Below are 19,697 nucleotides of genomic sequence, written 5' to 3' on the forward strand. Positions count from 1 at the left end.
GTGCAGGCCTCTGGCTCCATCACAGCTAAGACTGCACTCCTTTGTTTCCTCAATCCCCTTCATCCCTCTCCTGTTACATCCTAAAGCTCGTCTATCACACATTGTAGGAGCCCGGAGGTGCAGGGTGTCAGTCGCGCCGAGCTGCTGTTGTACCGGAGTGCCCTCTGGTGTTGATGTGTGTGTCCCTGCTCACCTCTCGAGTACAACACTTGTCAGCTCAGCCACGATGAGCGCGCGTCAGCAGTGCTGCCAGATTATGACTCATAAATAAGGCTTCTACTTTCAGAGGTATATCTTTATCTCTGATGTGACAGATAATCAAAGTAATTTTTTGAAAATCCTCCTGATGCCTGACATTTCTCTCGTCTTCTTTAGCTCTTTAGTTCATTAGAGAAACTGTTTGACCACAGAAGAGCAACTGGGACAAATCAGTTTATATACAGATTATTATTATTATTATTTACCACTCAGCTAGGATCAATTTAGAGTCTAAAATTCTTGGAGTGTGGGAGGAAGCTGAAGTTCCTGGAGAAACTCCATGCAGATATGGGGAGAACATGCAGACTCCACACACAAAGGCAAAAACATTCTTGCTTTGAGGCTACACTACTAACCGGTCTACTCCTGTGCCACCTGTTGATACATAATAACATAAATGTGAAATGTTGGTGGTCAAAGGTGTTTTTATTTCACTTTTTAAGAAGTTCCCATTCTTATTTGTTGTTTTTGTTAAAGGAAATAAGATGTGTCTGTTTTTTTCAGTAATAATTCAGACATAAGTAGATATTAGCAAACCATTACTGAAGGTGTCACTTTCTTGTAATCAATAGTTTATTCTTGTTAGTATGACATTGTTAGAGGGTCTTGGATTTTTTCATTTCTAAAAAAACAAATCGCAAAAGTTAGTCACTGACATTCAGATATAAATTTGAATGAATCAAGGATTCAACAATCCATCAACCCCCGGGGTCTTTAACTGTTAATGTTAATAGTAGTTTATCAATATCATTTTTGCCCTGTAGCCTTTTTCCTAGAAGGTCAGCGGTCTCCCTGAAGAATTGAAGAATGAAACTCAAGAACTTTATATCTGATTAGTTCTGCTTCACAAGTTTGAAGATAAGCTTTTGTCTTATCTTTCAGAAATATGATAAATTGCCATATTTAGGCCTCTAACTGTTATTTGTATGAAACCATTTAAACCACAGACTGATAGATACAGTATGTAACAAAGCTGCTTATTAATCACAGGCCAAAAAGGGAAGACAGGGGAGTCACAAGACACCATTTTATACACATTTCCTGTTTTTTATGTACAATCTCAATCTGAAAAGGAACTATGGCTGTCACATCAATCCTGTAAATATTAAAACGTTTCCTTCTGAAATATAAAGTTGCATAAAATGGAACTACTCGATTTGAGTGGCTCAAAATTGTACTTGAATAAAAGTATTTAGTTACTTTCCACCTCTGAGGAGCAGCAGAGTCCCTTTAAACCAACAGAGACACAACTACAAAGAAGGAAAACAACATGTGGTTCATCCTCAGATCACTCAGTATTTATTTATAGGTTGCGTCTTGCAGGGATTATGCGATGCAGCATCAGCACACCTCAGATCATTACTTTCAGAAACACTGTTTGCCCCTGGATTAGTCGTATTCCACTGGAAAGGCTCAGTCTGTAAAACACTGGGAGATGACAAATCACCGCGGATCTCAAGGCTCTGAATAGTAAAAGAAGACCTTCTAGCCATCTGTTTCAGTCGGGGTTTAGTGTCTCCCTGACAGACACGCCTCAACCTGCCTCCTCAGCACATTTCAGCACTTTCAACATATTATTCCTCACATGCGAATAGCTGCTCAGAAATGCTTATTTACACAATATCCAAACCAGTTTTGACAGGTAGACCCGCCATCTACTCGGCACACATGCAATATTAATCTGGTGATTCGGTTGCAAATAGCCTCCTATCGGCATTCACGTTTCCCCTCGCACTGTCTGCTGTTTACACAAACGCTTCATTGTGAGAGGCTGAGGTGTCGCTTGGACTTGCTGCAGATGAAACCAAAGATGTTACACACAGCTCCAGCAGTGTCTCTATAGTCCTGATCAGAAAAATGTTCACGCTGAGGTTCAGAGGCAGCACAAAGATGGAGAGCACACCCACGAACCCTATCATTACATTCACCCACAGGCAGGGAAAACCCCACCGCCGCCACCCAAGCTGGCTCCTGAATTGTGAGTCCACATGTCCCTCCGTGATAAATGTCAGAGGAACACCTCTCTTTGTCCTTTCGAGCTCATGTCCTCCCCACTCTGCAGACAAACACCCGGGGGAGATGAGGACAATGTCTCCATGGTGATGCGCTAACATCTGCTCAATGTTCCAGGAATATGCTCTGTGAACAGTGCAGCTGCTCTCTGTTTTCTCTGGGTCAACACACTGTGCCGACTCTGACACCGACATCCCACAGTTCACAGGCTTGGTGGGCGCAGAGCGGACTGGAACGAGGCCTTGCCGGCAACTGTCACTGTTATTGTTGAGCCTGCGTTTCGTTTGATGCGTCTGGATATGTGCAGAGGCCAGGCGTCGCATGTGCAGGCTTGTGCTTGTGGTCAGGAGCAGCAGGAGAAGGGAGAGGAAGGCCATGGCCCAGCAGGGACTCACAGCACTGGGTATGGGACTGAACAGGTTGGGTAAACATCTGATGAGGGAGTTGGTTGTGTGCAAACAGGCGGCAGCCCACTCATCCTGCAGCTTCCATCGCCACCTGACATTCAGGGCGACGACTACCCACACTGACAGGCAGCAGAGGTAGCCGGCAACACAAGACAACCCCTCATCTTTGTCTGGATTGCTCCTGTCCTCCCAGTCCTCCTCGGCTACCTCTCCAGTATAACAATGCTCTCCATCATCGTCCACTGTTTGACTCTTGGCCCTGTGAGCGGCGACGACGGAGTGAGGCCACAGCAGTCTGCTGAGGGTCTCCACAGCGATCAGAGGTGTGGTCAGGAGTAGCACTGCTCCATACGTGTGGCTGAGGAACAGCAGGAAACGCAGGGCAATGACATCACCCGGTGGGGTTGGAGCCGTCACCCAGGACCCGAAGACACAAAGGAAACTCAGAGACACTGTGTGAAAAACAAAGTGTCAGTCAGCGAGTTAGTTGATTCTGGTTGGACTGGCTTAGAGCAACCAGGGCTACATACTGCTCGAGCTATTTATATAGTTAGCAAGATTACGCAATAACTACTAAACAGATTTCCACAAATCTTAGTGGAAGGATATGACATGGGTCAGGGAAGAACCCTTAGGATTAGGAGGCAAATAAAGGAATTGCCTTTTTACCTCCTGTAACATTGTGAGACAGGGTGTTTTTAACATGTTCTGGGATTTCTCTGAGAATTATTCATGGATCTTGATGGTAAAAAAATCCAACTTCTTTAAGGGACTGATATTTTTATAAGCATGTGCAATTTGGTGCAGATGCCAATAAAAATCCACAACTTGTGAATTTAAATTGATGACTGTTGGGCCTTGGTGGAGGTATGTGCTCTCTTGAGTGTCATGGTTTTAATTATATCCTAACATTAAGTGTTAATTAACAACCATTCAGATGCAGTGATGGAAAGTTACTAATTACATTTACTCAAGTCCTGTACTTCTACTCCACTATTACTACATTTTGAGTGAAATGTACTTTTAAACAGAAATAGTTCATTGTTGCTTAAATTTTACACACAAAACATTGAATTAAATTATGAAATATGATGCATTAGAGTCCCTGAATGCCCATAATGCAGGTGATATTGTTATGGTAAGTAGAGCTACACAGGCTGGAGTTAGATGGTATTTACTAATGTACTAATCTGAATAACAAAGCTGTAACTATAAATATCTTGACGAGATGGTATCTTGTGCAATAAGATAATTACCTTGTGCATGTAAAAAAGATACTTTTGAAACCTTAAACATTTCTGAAAGGGGCTTTTTGCTTAATGAGTATGGTAATTTGAAGTAAATGTTAGTGGTTGTACTTCTGTGAATGCAGGACTGACAGAGTATTTTTAATCTGTGATGCTTCTACAATGACTGATCGTCACCTGCAGCCAGGAAGTCGGTGAAGACCAGGAGGCAGCAGCAGCAGAAGCTGACAGGGCTGTAGGAGGCGGTCAGCGAGGGCACGAAGAGAAGACTGCAGGCCAGTTTAAATACACACAACACCACTGCTCCCTCCAACACACCATCCATGACTAGAACAAAACAACACACACAAACACAGGTCAACACACTGTCTGGAAAACGTATTGTCTTTGTGCCTCAAGGTGGAGGAGCTCGAGAATGCCATCCCTCCAACAATGCAAATTACAAATCTGTAGTTTCTGTGAAACTCACACAAACTTGACATCATGATTCTAGTTAGAGTGAGAGTTTCTGCCTCGTGGTGGCAGATCAATAATTAGGAGTGAACCCTGGACTAGACAGCTGTTTACAGTTGATCACAAAAAGGAAGAAGCTCAGGAATAACAACAGCTTTCCTCTGTCAACATATATGATAATATTTGAATTCAATTAAAACATCATATTTAACAGCATAGATAATAATGACAATAATACTGAACAATCACACTGGTTCAACCTGTATAAAACATTTCCTTTGTCTCTATCACATGGTCATAGAAGAAAATCCAAACTACATGTGACAAAATGTCACCTGCTGTGAAGTTCATGAGTTCTTACCTGTGCTGGCAGGAGCCGTCAATGCAGCATGTCAATATGAGCTTCAGATGTTTCATCCGCTCCCTTCACCCCTCCACCCCACCCCCCTTTGCTCCACCCTCTTGATGGGGGGGATAATGACCCTGCCTCCTCCCCCCCTCCTGTGCTCCCTGCACCTGGCCTGTGTGGAAGTGAGAGAACCTGTGCACCGCAGAGGGTGTGGCAGCGTCTGTACGCTCAAGAAAACCAGTCTAACAACAGTGAGAGGTGTGTGTGTGTGTGTGTGTGTGTGTGTGTGTGTGTGTGTGTCTTAATATTTCTGCTTTACACCCACCTTATGAATCTTCTGTATGTTATTTCAAGGGTTACAGAAAACACACACATTCAGGGTGTTGCATGAAGCAGGATTAGACAGAAGACAACGCTACTGTGAAAAACTTTCTTTATCTTGATAGTCGATACAGGTTTAATAGTTTAATGGGGTCCAGACACATGACTAATTTGTGGTTTTCAGTGTTTTAATTAACTTCAGATCCTGTTATAATGTTGCCTGTGCATCATAATTAACATTATCCTTCAGTAATAGCCAACGTGCAGTATTTGGACAGGTCCTCTTCAACATGGGACATTATTTATTCATATTGTTCTCCTGGGAACACTGGCTCATTAACTCTGATCCCTGACTACATCTAGATACATTGGTTTTAATGCCAGGTCACAGCACTGTTTCTGTAAGACTGGAGCTCAAGCTCAAACTGTTTTATCACATAGAATGAGTTGCAAAAAATATATACATTTAACTATGAATTACTCTTTTTCATTTTAGGATTTCCAAACATTACTCTCAGACTCTAATAAGTTCATTCGTGATCAATTTTCAAGTCTTAAGATAATACTTAATTTCAATGAGACCATGTGATGTGATGAAAAGCTCTAGAAAAGCAAATAAATGCACATTAAGTAACTGCACTGCTAATGTCATGGGTACATAATCACACAATCAACAAGATATTTATTTTAAGCAGATACAACCACATACATTCAGCAATAGGAATCAAAAAACTTTTATTTTAAATGACATTAGAAAACATTCAAACATTTTGCTCAGGTCAATTGTAAGGAGGAGAATTGTGCGGAGGTATCAGAGCAACACGCTCTGTCTGCTTTATCTCTCAGATTATTGGTCGTCCTCACATTTGGGTGATTTTGCATCCGTGTGACTGACTCACTGCAAATATATGAGATGGAGTTCTGTGGAGTTTTGCATTTGTTATTGATATGTAAACACAGGTATTTGAATATGTCTTTGTTTGTGTATGAGTGTGAAACAACCATGAGTGCTTCGTTGAGCGCAAACATTAAGTAATATTGAAAATTCTAATCTATTGGTGTTGTTGACAAGTATGTGGTGGGATGTAATAAAATATATTTACTTAGCTCTCGTAGAGGAACTCAGGGTTTTTTTAATCAGCAAATATCTGTACTTTCTACAATTAAATAAATTTGTATTAAAACTACTTGAACTATACTCAAAAGTAAGAATGTAAAGTAGAAAAGTCAATGTGGTATTTTCACTTTTGAGTACATGTCAATTTATTTGTACTTTTACTTGAGTAAAGGTATTTGCTTTAAAGAGTAAAAGTACATTTAAAAGCAAGTTGTATTAGGTTACAGTCAATTTAAAAGCAAGTACTTAATGATTTCTATTCAAGTCAATGTGGAACTTTTACTTTAGTACATTTTCGTTAATCTATTTGTACTTTCACTTAAGTAGAATGTTTGAGTACCGCCTGCAAAAAATACACACAATATGTTGACAACTTGGAATACACACTGTGTGTTAAGTTCAACAGCGCCACAAAATGACGTAAAGTAGAATCTGTCAAATTGTTTCAACCTCGTAAATAAAATTTCTGATAAGTCTGAAATGCAGATCTTTTTTTATTCTCAGCGCCATGTGTGGCTGGTATCACGTGTAAAGGAGCAGTCCACCATGTTTTCTCTTGTGGCTGAAGCTGTGGCTGAAGCTGTGGCAGCAGTGCCATCTCCTGCTGAGCTCAGCACAGAGCACATTATCATCCTGCCACACGGCTGCTGCTGCTGAGAGGATTACTCTTCATATCTACTGTACACCAGGGTCGTGACCTGGCTGTGACACGCGCAGCTTGTGCACAGAGCTTGGATTAGATGACACCTGTGATGCAGCATATTAATACACTCATTCTGGACCTTGCCCCCCCCCAACCCTATCTCTCTCTATCTCTCTCTCTGCTGTGCTGTGCTGTCTGTGCATGTTTATCCCCAGTGATAATGAGTGAGCCTCGCACATGCAATAATATTAAAAACTGCCACTTTAGCTGGAGAACCTCGCGTAACCATGAACTTCCCCAGGCACATGCACGGGTTCATGTGCCGTGGCAGCAGCAGCAGCAGCAGCTGCACGGACACATGCAGCCGCAGCAGCAGCAGCAGCAGCAGTGTTCAAATCAGACAGAAAAACCACGAAATGGGTTAAAAAACCCTCGGCTTCATCTCTGGTGTTGTTGTGCTGAACAATTCCTCGCCTGCAGCACCCAGAAGTGAACAGCAGGCGACCCGGAAGGTTTGAAGTCCGACTGAGAGAGAGCGAGCAGAAAGAAGAGACTAATCCATAATAACAATTTTAAAAAAAAGAAATATCCCTCCTCTCGCTGCTTCAGGTATGTTGCTCCTTCTTCCTCCTCTCTCTCTCCCTCCTTTTCTTCTCCCCCTCTCTCTCTCCCTCTCTCCGGGGTCGACGTTTCTATTTTTTTTTTGGTTTAAGTCATGCAAAAGTTGCGTTTAAAAACAGCAGCATTTGGAAGGATTCCGGTTTCTTTTCCACCGTGGAGCGAATCAAAGCTTCCATTACGCGCGGGGATTAACGTCGACGTCTGGGTTTGTGTTTCTCGGAGGCTGCGGAGCATTCAGCAGAGGCTTGGTGATTGTTGTAGGAAGTGTCAGGGTTTTTTTCCCCCCTCTCCTCTCTCCTCCTCCAGCCGGGCTATTCAAACCTGCAAATCAAAGTAAACAATCATTCGCAGGCTTTAATGCAAATATGCCTCATCCATCCAGGGCGCGTCGCGGCGGCGCTGGAGCCACACGTGGAGAATGTATCTGCTTATAATATTCAGATCTGCAGAATATGGCGTCCGGTGCTTATAAAAATAAGACTGGGGCTGCCATTTTTGTTTTCCTTTTGTCTGAAATTTTTTAATAAACTGTCTGAGAATGTGGGAGAGGCAGGCAGGCGGACAGGAGGAGCGAGGCGCTGCGGAGGATCGTTTCTCTCCGTGGAGGAGATGTTGTGTGTTCGCTTTTCAAGCTGCTCCGGGGTTTTTTTTTCTTAAGATTTGAAGAGATCGGCTCCTGCTCCCTTCGGGGGAATGAGGAATAATTCAGGTACAAAGATGGAGAAAAAAAACTTGATCCTAACTTTTGTCTTTTTTAGAGATGGAGGAGTAGGCCTGGATCTCTCCAGAGTCCTCTTGTGTTTCACTGATGATGCTTGTTGCAGCTGAGATATTAAGATTTAAAATAGTTCTGTGTGGCACCACTGTGATAACACTTGACCCTGACTAACTACTAACCATCTGTAGCATTATTATAACAGACGGTACAGAGATAGATCCATCCATTCATCCGGCATTACAGAATTAATAGCATGTAGCCTTGGCTGGTTTATAGTATATCTGTACAACTGTCGGGTTCCCTTTACAAGAGTTCATAAGATATTTTTAAAAAATGACCTATTAATATTATCAAATTATTTACTATTGCTTCATAGATAAGTTGAGTAAAGTATAAATATGATTTATTTTGTGTTTCTAGGATGTGGCTGATTTTGTGGCTTTCTATTTGGTAATGATTCATCTTACAAACCATTTCCAAAGGGAGTCATATTCATACGATATAATACGATACGATACAATTTGATACAATGTGATACTATGCGATACAATGTGATACTATGCGATACAATGTGGTACGATATACGTACAATCTGATACAATAAGATATGATACAATTTGATACGATGTGATACAACAAAATATGATACAATAATCTATAGTTCTAAAACTAAAAGATACATAAAAACGGTCTCCCTACTGAATCTTTATTAACTCAGCTACACATTGGTGGTCAGTTTCTAGCCTGATTTGGAACCGTACAGCGGCTGACACAATCATAATCTCCAATTAAACCACATTTAAATCTGTTTTTGTGCCTTTTTTTGGTGCCTTATTTTTCTCCATCAAAATCCATAATTATTTCCCGGGAAATGGTGAAAATGTTGAAAAATTATGCAATACTAAAAAAAGTGGGGGGGAAAATCCTGGATTCATCCATTGATCTGTATCCGCACCAAGATTTAATGGCCCATACCACATCCTTCCACCAAGGTTCGTGGTAATCCATCAGGTTGTTTTTGTGTTTTCTTGCTTAGAAACAAACAAACGCACAGCAGACAACATATGTAGAAAATATCATGTCTTGTGGCACAAGTAAAGGAGCTTAAACCTTCCTCTACATCACCAGTATCTGCAAAAAAAAGAACCAGCTGATTGTAAGGATTGTAACACATGAAATACTGAATGTACCACCATACATGGTCGTGTAGGGTACCCTGTTGCAACCATTAAGTGTTTTCTAGGTGAAGTGTGGCATTTCTAAAAGTGACACAGGAGATGTCCTGCAGCAGTCAGACTCCTGAGCCTGCTCCCCAGAGTCACAAAGCCTCCAGGAAGTGAAACTGATCCCCACTGGCATCATTAGAGAAATATTCTGAGGGCTTTACTGTATGCTTGTACCCCTGGACGTATCGTTTTTGTTTGTCTTGGCCCGCAGACGTGGACTCTGTTATGCCTGTGCTAAGCCAAACAGACTTCGGAATGGTGAAGCACGCCAAAGCACGCAATGCAAAATGTTTAAAGAAGAAAAAAAAAAAGAACCTCATACACGGTTGAAAAGAGAAGCGATGGAAAGAAAGGCCTTCAGATCGCAACAGGAGCAGCAAGCAGCTCTCTCTGCCTGAACATTTTAAAGGCGTCTTTCTATGTGGTCAGTAGAAAAGCCACTGGATCAAGCATTGATCTTTAAAGATACAATATGTAGCAATTCTTTATTTTAAATGCCTAAAATGACTAGACCTATGTTATATATATATTGTTGACATCTGTACCTAAATTATCTAAAAATGTTTCAACAAGGAGCATCATATCCACTTTACCTGTGGCTTTGCCTGATTTAACTTCCAGGCGAACAAAGGAAAGACACAGTAATAACACACTTTTATCCATTTAGCTTGTCTGCTGTTTTTTCCTCCATGTTTTGTATTGGTTACTCATAATGAAATACGTTTATTCATTTTCGCCGCCCATTCCACAACTTACATACAACAACTCCCATGATCCTCCACTGCTTCACGACGTCATCAGGCTTTTTCCTGAGTTTCTTATTTTGTTTTGAGTAAGAGACCCCCAGCAGGGGAAGTTACATATTGTACGTTAAAAAGAGAATCGTGCTTTTATTTTGCAGTCACAACCCCAGATATGGAAAGAAAAACGCTCTTACAAACAGATGTGGTTTCACTGCAACCCTATCTAAGTTATTCAATATTCACCTTATTTAGTTGGAATTACTGGCCTCTCACCTTTTGAGACATCACTCAGGTCTTTTTTTGCACTCTGAGGTGAGACTGTATTTCTCCATCGGACTCTCACGTTCCCAGCAAGTTTGCGTGTGTCGAGCAGTAGGAGTTGACCAACAGCCACAGATTAGCATCTGCCACATCACTCTTAACACTTCTGCTTTCTCTGATAACCATTGTGAAGAGTCCTCTAACTAGCTGTGGTGACCTCGTGAGGGCCTGTCTCAGGCAACACGGGGAGAGAAAAAGGCCGCTGGACTCTGCATCACTTAAATGTCCTTTAAAAAAAACTTTCTTGCTGACATCACTGAACATCTTGAAGAAAGCATGAGGACACTACATCTCTTCTTGCACTTTTTGGCAAGGAGGAGAACCGATACAGAATGTCTTTGAAAATGCACCATCACAAGACCGGGACCAGCTCTCCCAAATCATCACATCAAACAGTCAGCTGCTGCCTGGGCGGAGAGCCACTGACACAAGTTTCCAACCCCTGGTTTCTACACTGACAATAGGGCGACACATGCATTTACAGGAAACATTTAACCTGAGGTGAGACAAAAAGGTGGTGGGACGCAAGATGAGAAGGATGTCAGGAAAAAAAAATGTTTTGCTTCACAAGCTTATACTTGTTTTTCAAACTTTCCTCAATGCCCTTTTTTAAATGGAGAGGTTGAGTGGTGCGCTGATTCTTTTTGTTTTGTCTGCTCCTTCATTTCAGGATGGCTGAACCTCGCTTTAATAATCCGTATTTCTGGCCTCCACCCACTGCGATGTCTGGCCAGGTGAGTGACTCTGCTTTCCACACTTATTTGTCAACACACTTTAAAAAAATTAAATGTAATTAAAAGTCATTGCACCATTTGCAAATGTTTATAGCAGTAGTTTGACATTTATTGGGAGATATGGTAATCTATATTCTGGACAATGGTTCTGTTAAAAGTTTGATTTCACTCTGATGTTTTTACAGGTTTTCTGATAACAAGAAATAGTCGGGTACATGACCACCTGTAACACTGCAAGCTGTTTCCTCCAGTCTTTATGCTAAGCTAAGCTAATTGGCTGGTGGCTACATATTTACAATACTGATGTGACAGTGGTGTTGATCTTCTGATATATCTCTCAGCAGGAAAGCAAATAAGTATTACACAAAGGATTAAAGTAACTAATGGCACTCAGTAGAGCACATAACTCCGCCAAGGCCCAACAGTCCCCAGACCTACAATCAAGCTGCAGCAAATTTCACACACTCATAGATTTCAGTCCCCTAAATATACTTGATCAGTACCCGTGAATGATTCCCATTAAAAACAGTTAACATTTAAAAAAAATGCAGATCTCACAATGTTACAGAAATCGAAAACTGTGATTTGTCCCCTGATCCGTAACAAAATTTGATTGGTTCTTCCCTGACCCATACCACATCCCTCCACCAAGTTTAGTACAAAACAGCTCAGTGGCTTTTGTGTAATTTTGTTCACAAACAAACAAACAAACAAACAAAGGTACAGTGATGAAAAATAACCTCCTTGGCGGAGGTAATATTACCATATCTTCCTATCCTTATAGTGGTTCACCATTTGGGGGTTGAGAACAGATAGAGGATATATTAATGACGACATTAGATGATTAAAGAGATACATTAAAAGGAAAGAAATTAGAGTTAAGTAAATGTTTTATTTTTTAAGTCATTTTGAAATATTGATAGTTTCCTTTTTGGCTTCAAGTAATATGCTGCATGCTGTGAAATTCCCTTTAAACTAATTATTCACGTGATTCACTCGAGTAGACATTACTTGATTTTAAAGAGTCACAAGCCGAAAAGGTTGTGAACCACTGGTGCACTTGTTGTTGATCCTCAGAGACATTCAGGGCGAGTTGTAGCGACAATGTCAGGTGTCAGCCATTAGAGGGAACCATCGTGTCATAAACCGACACCGACTGAACTGACCATGGCTGTTCTCTTGTCACAAATGCTGTTTCCTGGCTGTCAGCTGGATAACCTAGTCTTGATCAATAAAATCAAGGAGCAGCTGATGGCAGAGAAGATCAGACCGCCACATCTTCCCGCTGCCTCAGCTCCTTCCCAACAGCCCCTGCTGACTCCCTCCAGTCAGGTAGAAAGTGGCCAGCACGGGATGTCCAAAGCCCAGCAGATGCAAGTTCTCCACAGCCACAGCTCATCTCAGCCCGACATCGCCCTGCACGCCCGTCCGACCTCCAGCTCAGTCACAGGTACTCAAACTGTGACCACAGTTTTTAACATGGACTGTAGGTAAAGATGGACAAAGCGTCTCCACCTCCTCCCACTATTCAGAAATGAAGCCAAAATATCCTGCATACAAAAGCTGCCATCTTGCACATTTGGAGCTACAATCTGTGCAGTAGCCTTCAGGGGATGGAGCTGCGGCATCGAGGTTCCGCCTACACATGCATTTGACCAATCACGAGTCATTCTCAACTGTCAATCATGACGTTTCACCCAGTTTTTATATCATCAAAAAGCTAATTAAAGCCAAACTTACCAGAAAACCCATCATTTGATCAATTATCAGTGTGATGAGAACTACCTAAAATGACAGAAAACATCTTTGGGAAAAATAAGATTGACTTGTACCTATACTGCAGCCAGCCACAAGGGGGTTATCAAGACGTTTTGGATCCACTTTTTGGGATCCACCATCTTTATGTACAGTCTATGGTTTTTACTGGTATGCCTGAGATAAAGTGGAGCCAGAATGGTTATCACAGTTAATAATATTGAACATCTTATCTTTGATGCTTTGTTAATGGTCGTATATGGAACTAATCTGGTGAACACAGACATATCTTCTTCGTACCCATGCTGGGAGAATTCAGTCACATAAGTTGTTTAATATTTTATGTAAAGTATTTGTGTTTCTTTTAAACAAACATCTTTTGAATATCTCTACTAGGTCGTATTCTGGGGGACGTAAACTTGAATCTGGACGATAAGGCAGCTATAAAAGCCAGAGGTTTATGGGAAGACTGGCATCTGCGCCAACTCATTGATCATCCGTCCAGGACAAACCACGTCTCAGGTAACCACACAGCTCTCAGCGTGGGTTGGGTTGGGTTGGGTTAGTTAATGATTAGTTAATCTACAGTTGAAGGTTCAGGACGTTACTCACACTTCTATAGAAATCAGTCTTTGTGGGGTTTTTACGTATTTTAACAGCTCAGACTATTTTATTTATTTCTCAATTTCAGATGTTTTACAATTTTTAACCCTTTTAAACACTACAATCAAGGTGTCAGATAAAAGAAAATACTAGAAACATGGTTACTTATATCCTTTGTATTAAGTTACAGACCAAATGTATTTATATACTGTACAGCATCATTTTAATGGAAATTAATAGTGTATATTTGACACAGATATAGTCTGAAATATTAAGAATAATATGACTTATTGATGACTAATGACACAGTAATCAGGTCTAGTTTCAGCTGAGTTTTAACCCCTGGACCTGATCTGCAGCCAAGCTCATGAGATACTAAATGACCGAGTAACAGGCCCAACGTCTCAACTGTGTCTCTAGCTGTTTGTCTCTGTTTGACAAACTTTATTATCATGATTTTAGAGACTGTTGCCCTTGACGTATTTATGTGTGTTTATAGTTGACGGCAATAATGTTTTATAGTGGTTTCAAATTAATCTCACCCCAATCTACATGGAAGATGGGGTACCCAGAGAAAACCCAGGCAGAGAACAAACATATATTATATGAGTGTAATGTTTGGTGGAGACCGACAAGTGCCAGGCAGTAAAACTGATTTGCAGTTTGCATTATCTGTTAGTCGGGTCACGTTCGAGGGAATTTTAACTGATAAACACTGATTTGTGTTTGTCAACGGTTTGTCAAGGTGAAGCATTTATTTAGTCTGTTCCATGTGATGTATATGTAGACAGGCTCTGTTAAAGAATTCAAAAGTGAATTTGAAATATGAATAAAATGCCAATTCAGACGGATTGTCAGGTAAATAAATACTGCATATATGTACACACAAACACAGAACAACCTATATGTATTTTTATATAGTATATCAGTGTTTTTCTATGAGGATTTACGTTTGCATTTAAAAGCATCATTCCGGTACATGTTTCAAATCAGTTGATCTACATAGAACTTTCATAGAAAGATATATAACTACATATCTTTCTACATATCCAAATAATCTTTTTAGGCACATTCAGTAAATCAAAATTAATATATAATTTTCTCCTTGATGTTCTTATATTTTTTTATTATTTGCATTTTAATGTGAATTTTTTGTCTTAAAAATGTAAAACCTCAGTGATAATGTTTTACAGTCACGTCCATCTCTTCATTTTTGCACCCATCAGGTGTCGCGCTGGCGTCCAGAACAGGCAACCTCAACACCTCAGAAATCATCACCCCCACTACGCCCACTTCAAGCAGCCACAGTCGGCTGTGCGGAGCGCCGACCCCTCACCTCATCTCAGGGTTAGCCAGTGGCCACATGATGGAGCTTGGGAAAAACAACGGGGGTCTTGTAGGACTCCTCGGGCCCCCTCCAAAAGAGGAGCGAGGCCGCAAGAGGATCAAGGCAGAGAACGGGTCTTCGCTGTTGGTGGTGCCCTACCCGATCCTCGCCTCGGGCAACGACCAAGCCTGTGTCACCATCACTGCCAAAGAGGGAAAGACCTACAGGTGAGGCAGGATCTTTTTTTATGCAGCTGCTCTCACTCTGCAGTTATACTTTGGTTCCTGTATAATGGTGTTGGAACAGGCCAGAGGGTAAATGCAAAAGTGGAGTCAAGTTCAAGAGGAAGGAAACACAAACCGTTAAAGACTTAATCCAATAAAACGGTCAAAATCAAAGTGTTTCATGAGCCAAACTGCAATTGGATTTGTATGAATGCATGAATTACACTGTATAGCCCTAATCCACTTGTCTGTCTGCACTTTGTTAATGTATGTCTCCGCTCTCTGTCACTGTTTCCTTGTTGCAGGTGTAAAATGTGTCCTCTGACTTACTTCTCCAAGTCAGACATGCAGATTCACTCTAAAACACACACAGAGGCAAAGGCTCACAAGTGTCCTCACTGCACCAAGTCCTTTGCGAACGCGTCCTACCTGGCCCAGCACCTGCGCATACACCTGGGTGTCAAACCTTACCGCTGTTCCTACTGTGAGAAATGTTTCCGCCAGCTCTCCCACCTGCAGCAGCACACCAGGTCAGACGTTGGAATAAATCATTGTGTTCATGAAGTTTTATTCAAAAGTTGCATAAAATCTCCATAGAAATATTGAGCTGAGGTGGATTAAGATGATTCATCTTATTTACTTTTCTTGCTTTGCTTTCAAAGCACTTGTAAACTTTGCTTTTAAAAAGGGCTTTATAAATACGTTTTTATTATTATTATTATTATTATTATTATTATTATTATTATTAATATTAATATTAATATTAATATTATTATTATTATTATTATCATTATTATCTTAAAATGGAGGAATATGTTCTTTCAATCACAGATTAAAAGCTTTTTTTGCAGTTTTTCTATAAATGTATTTCTTTTAAAATCCATTCAGTACAACAGTCATCTACATCAGTTCCAATTGTTACAAAGCATAAATCAATATTTTTGTGCACAGGATGTTGGTTTCCTTGAATTAAAAAAAAAACTTGTTTTCTTTGTTCACTTTGCTCGGCTGGTTCCTGCTGCGGCCAGAGAGATAGTTTTGTTTTGATGTATTAATCCACAGTTCTCAACACGAACCGTTGAACCAAAGACGTCCTTATGAAAACTACTCACAGTTTGATCTGTGAACATTGCATTGGGGATACAGGAGATAAGGTCACATTTACTCTTATAATGAGCCAGTTTGTCAAATCACTGTACTTTTTGTAAAAAATAATACTGAAGACATTGACCACAATTTCTTCTGTATATGTCCAAGAGCCTTTTCAGAAGTTTGATAACCATTAAACATATCTCCCATTGCTTCATTTAAACAGAGTTTTTAGCATATTACATGTTGTAATTAAACATGTTATTCATATTTTTAAAAAGTTTTAAACATAATACATGTTACAATTACAAACGTTGCACATATTTAAAAAGGTAGGGTTACAGGTCTGTTCCCATGTGTTTACTCAGCCACAGTACTTCATTTGTATATCAGAGCTTTCAAAGTCCGTTAAGCCTCCTGTCTAACCTGTTATTGTTCCCGTTTCAGGATCCACACAGGCGACCGACCATACAAATGTGCCCATCCGGGATGTGAAAAAGCTTTTACTCAGCTCTCTAATCTGCAGGTAATCATTAAGTAATTTTCTCCTTCAGCTGTTTTAGCACCAACATCCACCACTGCTTGAATGAAGTTTGTGAGGCAACAACTTTCACAACGCTGTGAAAGTGACTCAGTCTGTGTGTTCTCTGTTGTTCCTGCTGAAGTCTCACCAGAGGCAGCACAACAAAGACAAACCCTTCAAATGCTCCAACTGTTACCGTGCCTATTCAGACTCGGCCTCGCTGCAGATCCACATGTCTGCACACGCCATCAAAAATGCCAAGGCCTACTGCTGCAGCATGTGCGGCAGGGCATACACCTCAGTGAGTTGCCGATCCAAATCCAGCTTGCTTTTAAGATATGAAGTTATTGCAGCAGCGACGCTTAAAAGTGTGATTATCCTCTTATTTTTCTTCTCCAGGAGACGTATCTTATGAAGCACCTGGCTAAGCATACAGTGGTGGAACATGTGATGTCCCATCACTCGCCTCACCACAGGACAGACTCACCCAACCTCCCTATACGGATATCCCTCATCTGATCTCCTCGCACGTCTCCTTCCTGAGATATTTCAGCATTCCTCTGACGGACTTGAACCCATGAGTGGGTTCTAAAAATGTGCCAGATTGTACTCATATCTTGTGAAGAGGTGCTCTTTTAATGAGCGTGTCCTCCTTTCCTTTCTTGCTGACCAGATAGTATTATTGGGGACATCCAAAGATGACTTCTCAGCACTTTCGGGCCTGGAAATGACGGGCCCAAAATGTCTTTTTCTATATGATAGTAAAGTGGTTTTGCTCTTGGCAGCTACATGGAAAATCTTTTTAAACTTTCTGCGTTATAACAGATCACTTTGTCTTTTTTATATGGTCCTTTATTTTCTTTACCCAAGTCTTTACAAAAAAGAAAAAAAGGTATTTGCATCAGAAATAGTCTTCCGTTAGCCCGGTGACCAACTGAACATAAAGATGAATGCTTATACGATGGATGTATATTGTGCCACTTGTCCACTTATGTCAATGTTTGCAATACCTCACAATCACGTGGCCATAATAAACACATAAATGACATGTTAACATTTATTTTCAGTAATTTTCACACTGTTTTCATCTTTACCAGGATGTGCGACTCGTAAATGAGATGGATGGGTGTTTTTATTAGCATGTATAATCGTCAGTGTTAGAAAAATATGCTAAAGGAAGACACAAGTATTCAGTTTAATATGACTGAGTTAAAAATGAAATAAAATAGAAGCACATTTATACATTTTTTCATGTAAGACACCAAAAACTAAATTAGTTCAATTTTAATAAGTTCAATTCTCACTTAAAAATCTGTCAAAACTCCAGAATTTTTAACAATTTAATTTCCCAACAATGAATGATGCACTTACACTACTTCTGTTTACTTTGTATTTATTTGGATATGAAAAATAAATAAATGTGGTTTTAAGTCACCACCACTCTGCTGCTGCCACATGAATAAACATCAATAATGAGGTTCCTCTGTGGGGTTTTCAGCTATAATGTTTAATGGAGGCATCAACCCTATTTGAATAATATTGTTGTTGTTTTATGAACAAACACGTTGACATTTTATGCATTTAAGCCTTAACTTTGTTACAACTCTAGGATCCACTCAGTTGTTTTATCATTTTACATTTGCCTTTTATATCATAGCATGATATACACTGTAAATAAACTATATTAACTGTCAGCCCGTTTTATAATAAATGATTAAAAAAGAACAGGTATTGGTGCAAGTCTTTCTTCAGTTTTCCTGGCTGCACACAAACAAAAAACAATCTTGAAGAAAACAAGTCATTTTCGATGTTTTCATGTGCTTTGAAGTTGGAATGTGGATGAAAAAAATGAATGATGTAAACAAGCGTTTAAACAACACCTTTTGACACTTCTTTGTAATATCTATTATACTGAACAGCAATTAAAAGGAAACAGGTGTAACAGGCATATAAATAATTACAAATTTTTGCATAATATATATAAACAAAAATTACTGCACTGCAGATGTATGCCTCTGCCACTCAGTGCAGTTTCCATGTACATATTTCTACACACTTTTCCCCCCCAGATTCATAAAAGGTCACTGTGACCTTTGACCACTGAAACGTAATCACTTTATCTGAAAATCTTAGTCCAAGTGACAACTGATCAAAAGGTGAAGAAATTCTCTCAAGCACTCATTGAAATATCACATTCAAGAGGCCCAAAATAGGTTTTTTTAAGGCCACTGTGACTTGACCTATTCGACCAATGAAATCGAATCAGTTAATCAGTGAGTCCAAGTGAATTGCAGCAGATGTAGTGAAATTCCCTACAGGCATTCCTAATATGTCACATTCACAGGGCTGTGAGGTTACTGTGACCTCGACCTTTGACCTCCAAGCACCCAAATCTAATCAGTTCATCTTTGAGTCCAAGTCAATGTTTGTACCAAACTTAAAGGGATAGTTCACCCAAAAATGAAAATCCACCACTTTCCCAATGGAGGGGTGGGTGAAGTGTTTGAGCCAACAAAACACTTTTGGAGTTTCAGGGGTAAACAGCGTTTCAGCCAAATCCAATTCAATTGAAATAAATGGTGACCGATTCTTCAAACGTAGAAAGCTGCGGTGTCATCCAAGTGTCCGTGGATTTGGCTGCAATGCTGTTTAGAGAAGAAGAAGAAGAAGAAGAAGAAGAAGAAGAAGAAGAAGAAGAAGAAGAAGAAGAAGAAGAAGAAGAAGCAGAGGAACTACTGGTCTCTTCTGAGCCCTGCCCAGGTTCACAGGAGTGCATGCAGTTTTCACCTCCAATGATATAAAGTTTGAACGACGAGAATGTTTATTTGGTGAATTCAAACTAGTGTCAACTACTTGTAGGTTTTGTGGATGAAGTTCTTTAGCTGAAGTGATGGAGTCACTCCAGGTAACTGATGAAAACTCTGCTTCTTTCTCTACAACCTGCAGTTTTTATAACTTTTGTACTCCCCACATTTCAACATCCAACTTAAGATCACAGATAATCA

At 40.3% G+C, this 19,697-nt stretch overlaps 3 protein-coding genes across 11 annotated transcripts in view; 2 read left to right on the plus strand and 1 right to left on the minus strand.

The window, feature by feature from the left end:
* trim62.1 (tripartite motif containing 62, tandem duplicate 1) overlaps positions 1 to 6,116 on the plus strand; it is a 40,871-nt gene extending 34,755 nt beyond the window's left edge. For both annotated transcript variants that reach the window (XM_034584513.1, XM_034584514.1), the window contains exon 7: positions 4,986 to 6,116. The gene's annotated coding sequence lies outside the window, so the exon portion shown is untranslated. The remainder of the gene's footprint in view (positions 1 to 4,985) is intronic.
* On the minus strand, positions 814 to 10,663 carry LOC117760996. 3 transcript variants are annotated; one of them, XM_034584515.1, is made up of 4 exons: positions 10,383 to 10,663; positions 4,103 to 4,252; positions 2,008 to 3,130; positions 814 to 1,676 (listed from the first exon to the last, which is right to left on the minus strand). In XM_034584515.1, the coding sequence occupies exons 1-4, from the start codon at positions 10,399 to 10,401 to the stop codon at positions 1,610 to 1,612; spliced, it is 1,359 nt and encodes a 452-aa protein (XP_034440406.1). In that variant the 5' UTR covers positions 10,402 to 10,663; the 3' UTR covers positions 814 to 1,609. The 3 variants fall into 3 exon arrangements, with proteins under 3 accessions (XP_034440406.1, XP_034440407.1, XP_034440408.1); XM_034584516.1 differs by lacking the exon at positions 10,383 to 10,663 and adding an exon at positions 4,740 to 4,946; XM_034584517.1 differs by having other exon boundaries at positions 814 to 3,130; positions 10,383 to 10,661.
* znf362a (zinc finger protein 362a) lies at positions 6,200 to 18,417 on the plus strand. Of its 6 annotated transcripts, none has more exons than XM_034584518.1 (9): positions 6,200 to 7,417; positions 11,108 to 11,171; positions 12,381 to 12,621; positions 13,323 to 13,448; positions 14,756 to 15,083; positions 15,386 to 15,610; positions 16,617 to 16,695; positions 16,835 to 16,993; positions 17,092 to 18,417. In XM_034584518.1, the coding sequence occupies exons 2-9, from the start codon at positions 11,109 to 11,111 to the stop codon at positions 17,209 to 17,211; spliced, it is 1,341 nt and encodes a 446-aa protein (XP_034440409.1). In that variant the 5' UTR covers positions 6,200 to 7,417; position 11,108; the 3' UTR covers positions 17,212 to 18,417. The 6 variants fall into 6 exon arrangements, with proteins under 6 accessions (XP_034440409.1, XP_034440412.1, XP_034440414.1 ...); XM_034584521.1 differs by having other exon boundaries at positions 12,414 to 12,621; XM_034584523.1 differs by having other exon boundaries at positions 12,420 to 12,621.
* The last annotated feature ends 1,280 nt before the right edge of the window (positions 18,418 to 19,697 follow it).

Source organism: Hippoglossus hippoglossus, chromosome 5 (assembly GCF_009819705.1).
Source record: "Hippoglossus hippoglossus isolate fHipHip1 chromosome 5, fHipHip1.pri, whole genome shotgun sequence".
Taxonomy (NCBI): Eukaryota; Metazoa; Chordata; class Actinopteri; order Pleuronectiformes; family Pleuronectidae; genus Hippoglossus; species Hippoglossus hippoglossus.

What these genes read in the sequence shown, in the direction of transcription:
- znf362a (XM_034584518.1), top strand. Translation starts at nt 11,109, where the DNA reads ATGGCTGAACCTCGCTTTAATAATCCGTATTTCTGGCCTCCACCCACT. An exon ending in GACCTCCAGCTCAGTCACAG is followed by an intron (nt 12,622 to 13,322) that starts GTACTCAAACTG and finishes TATCTCTACTAG; the next exon opens with GTCGTATTCTGGGGGACGTA. An exon ending in CACCTGCAGCAGCACACCAG is followed by an intron (nt 15,611 to 16,616) that starts GTCAGACGTTGG and finishes TTCCCGTTTCAG; the next exon opens with GATCCACACAGGCGACCGAC.
- LOC117760996 (XM_034584515.1), bottom strand. An exon ending in CACCGACTTCCTGGCTGCAG is followed by an intron (nt 3,131 to 4,102) that starts GTGACGATCAGT and finishes TTTTTCACACAG; the next exon opens with TGTCTCTGAGTTTCCTTTGT. An exon ending in TCTCACAATGAAGCGTTTGT is followed by an intron (nt 1,677 to 2,007) that starts GTAAACAGCAGA and finishes AGTGTTTTACAG; the next exon opens with ACTGAGCCTTTCCAGTGGAA.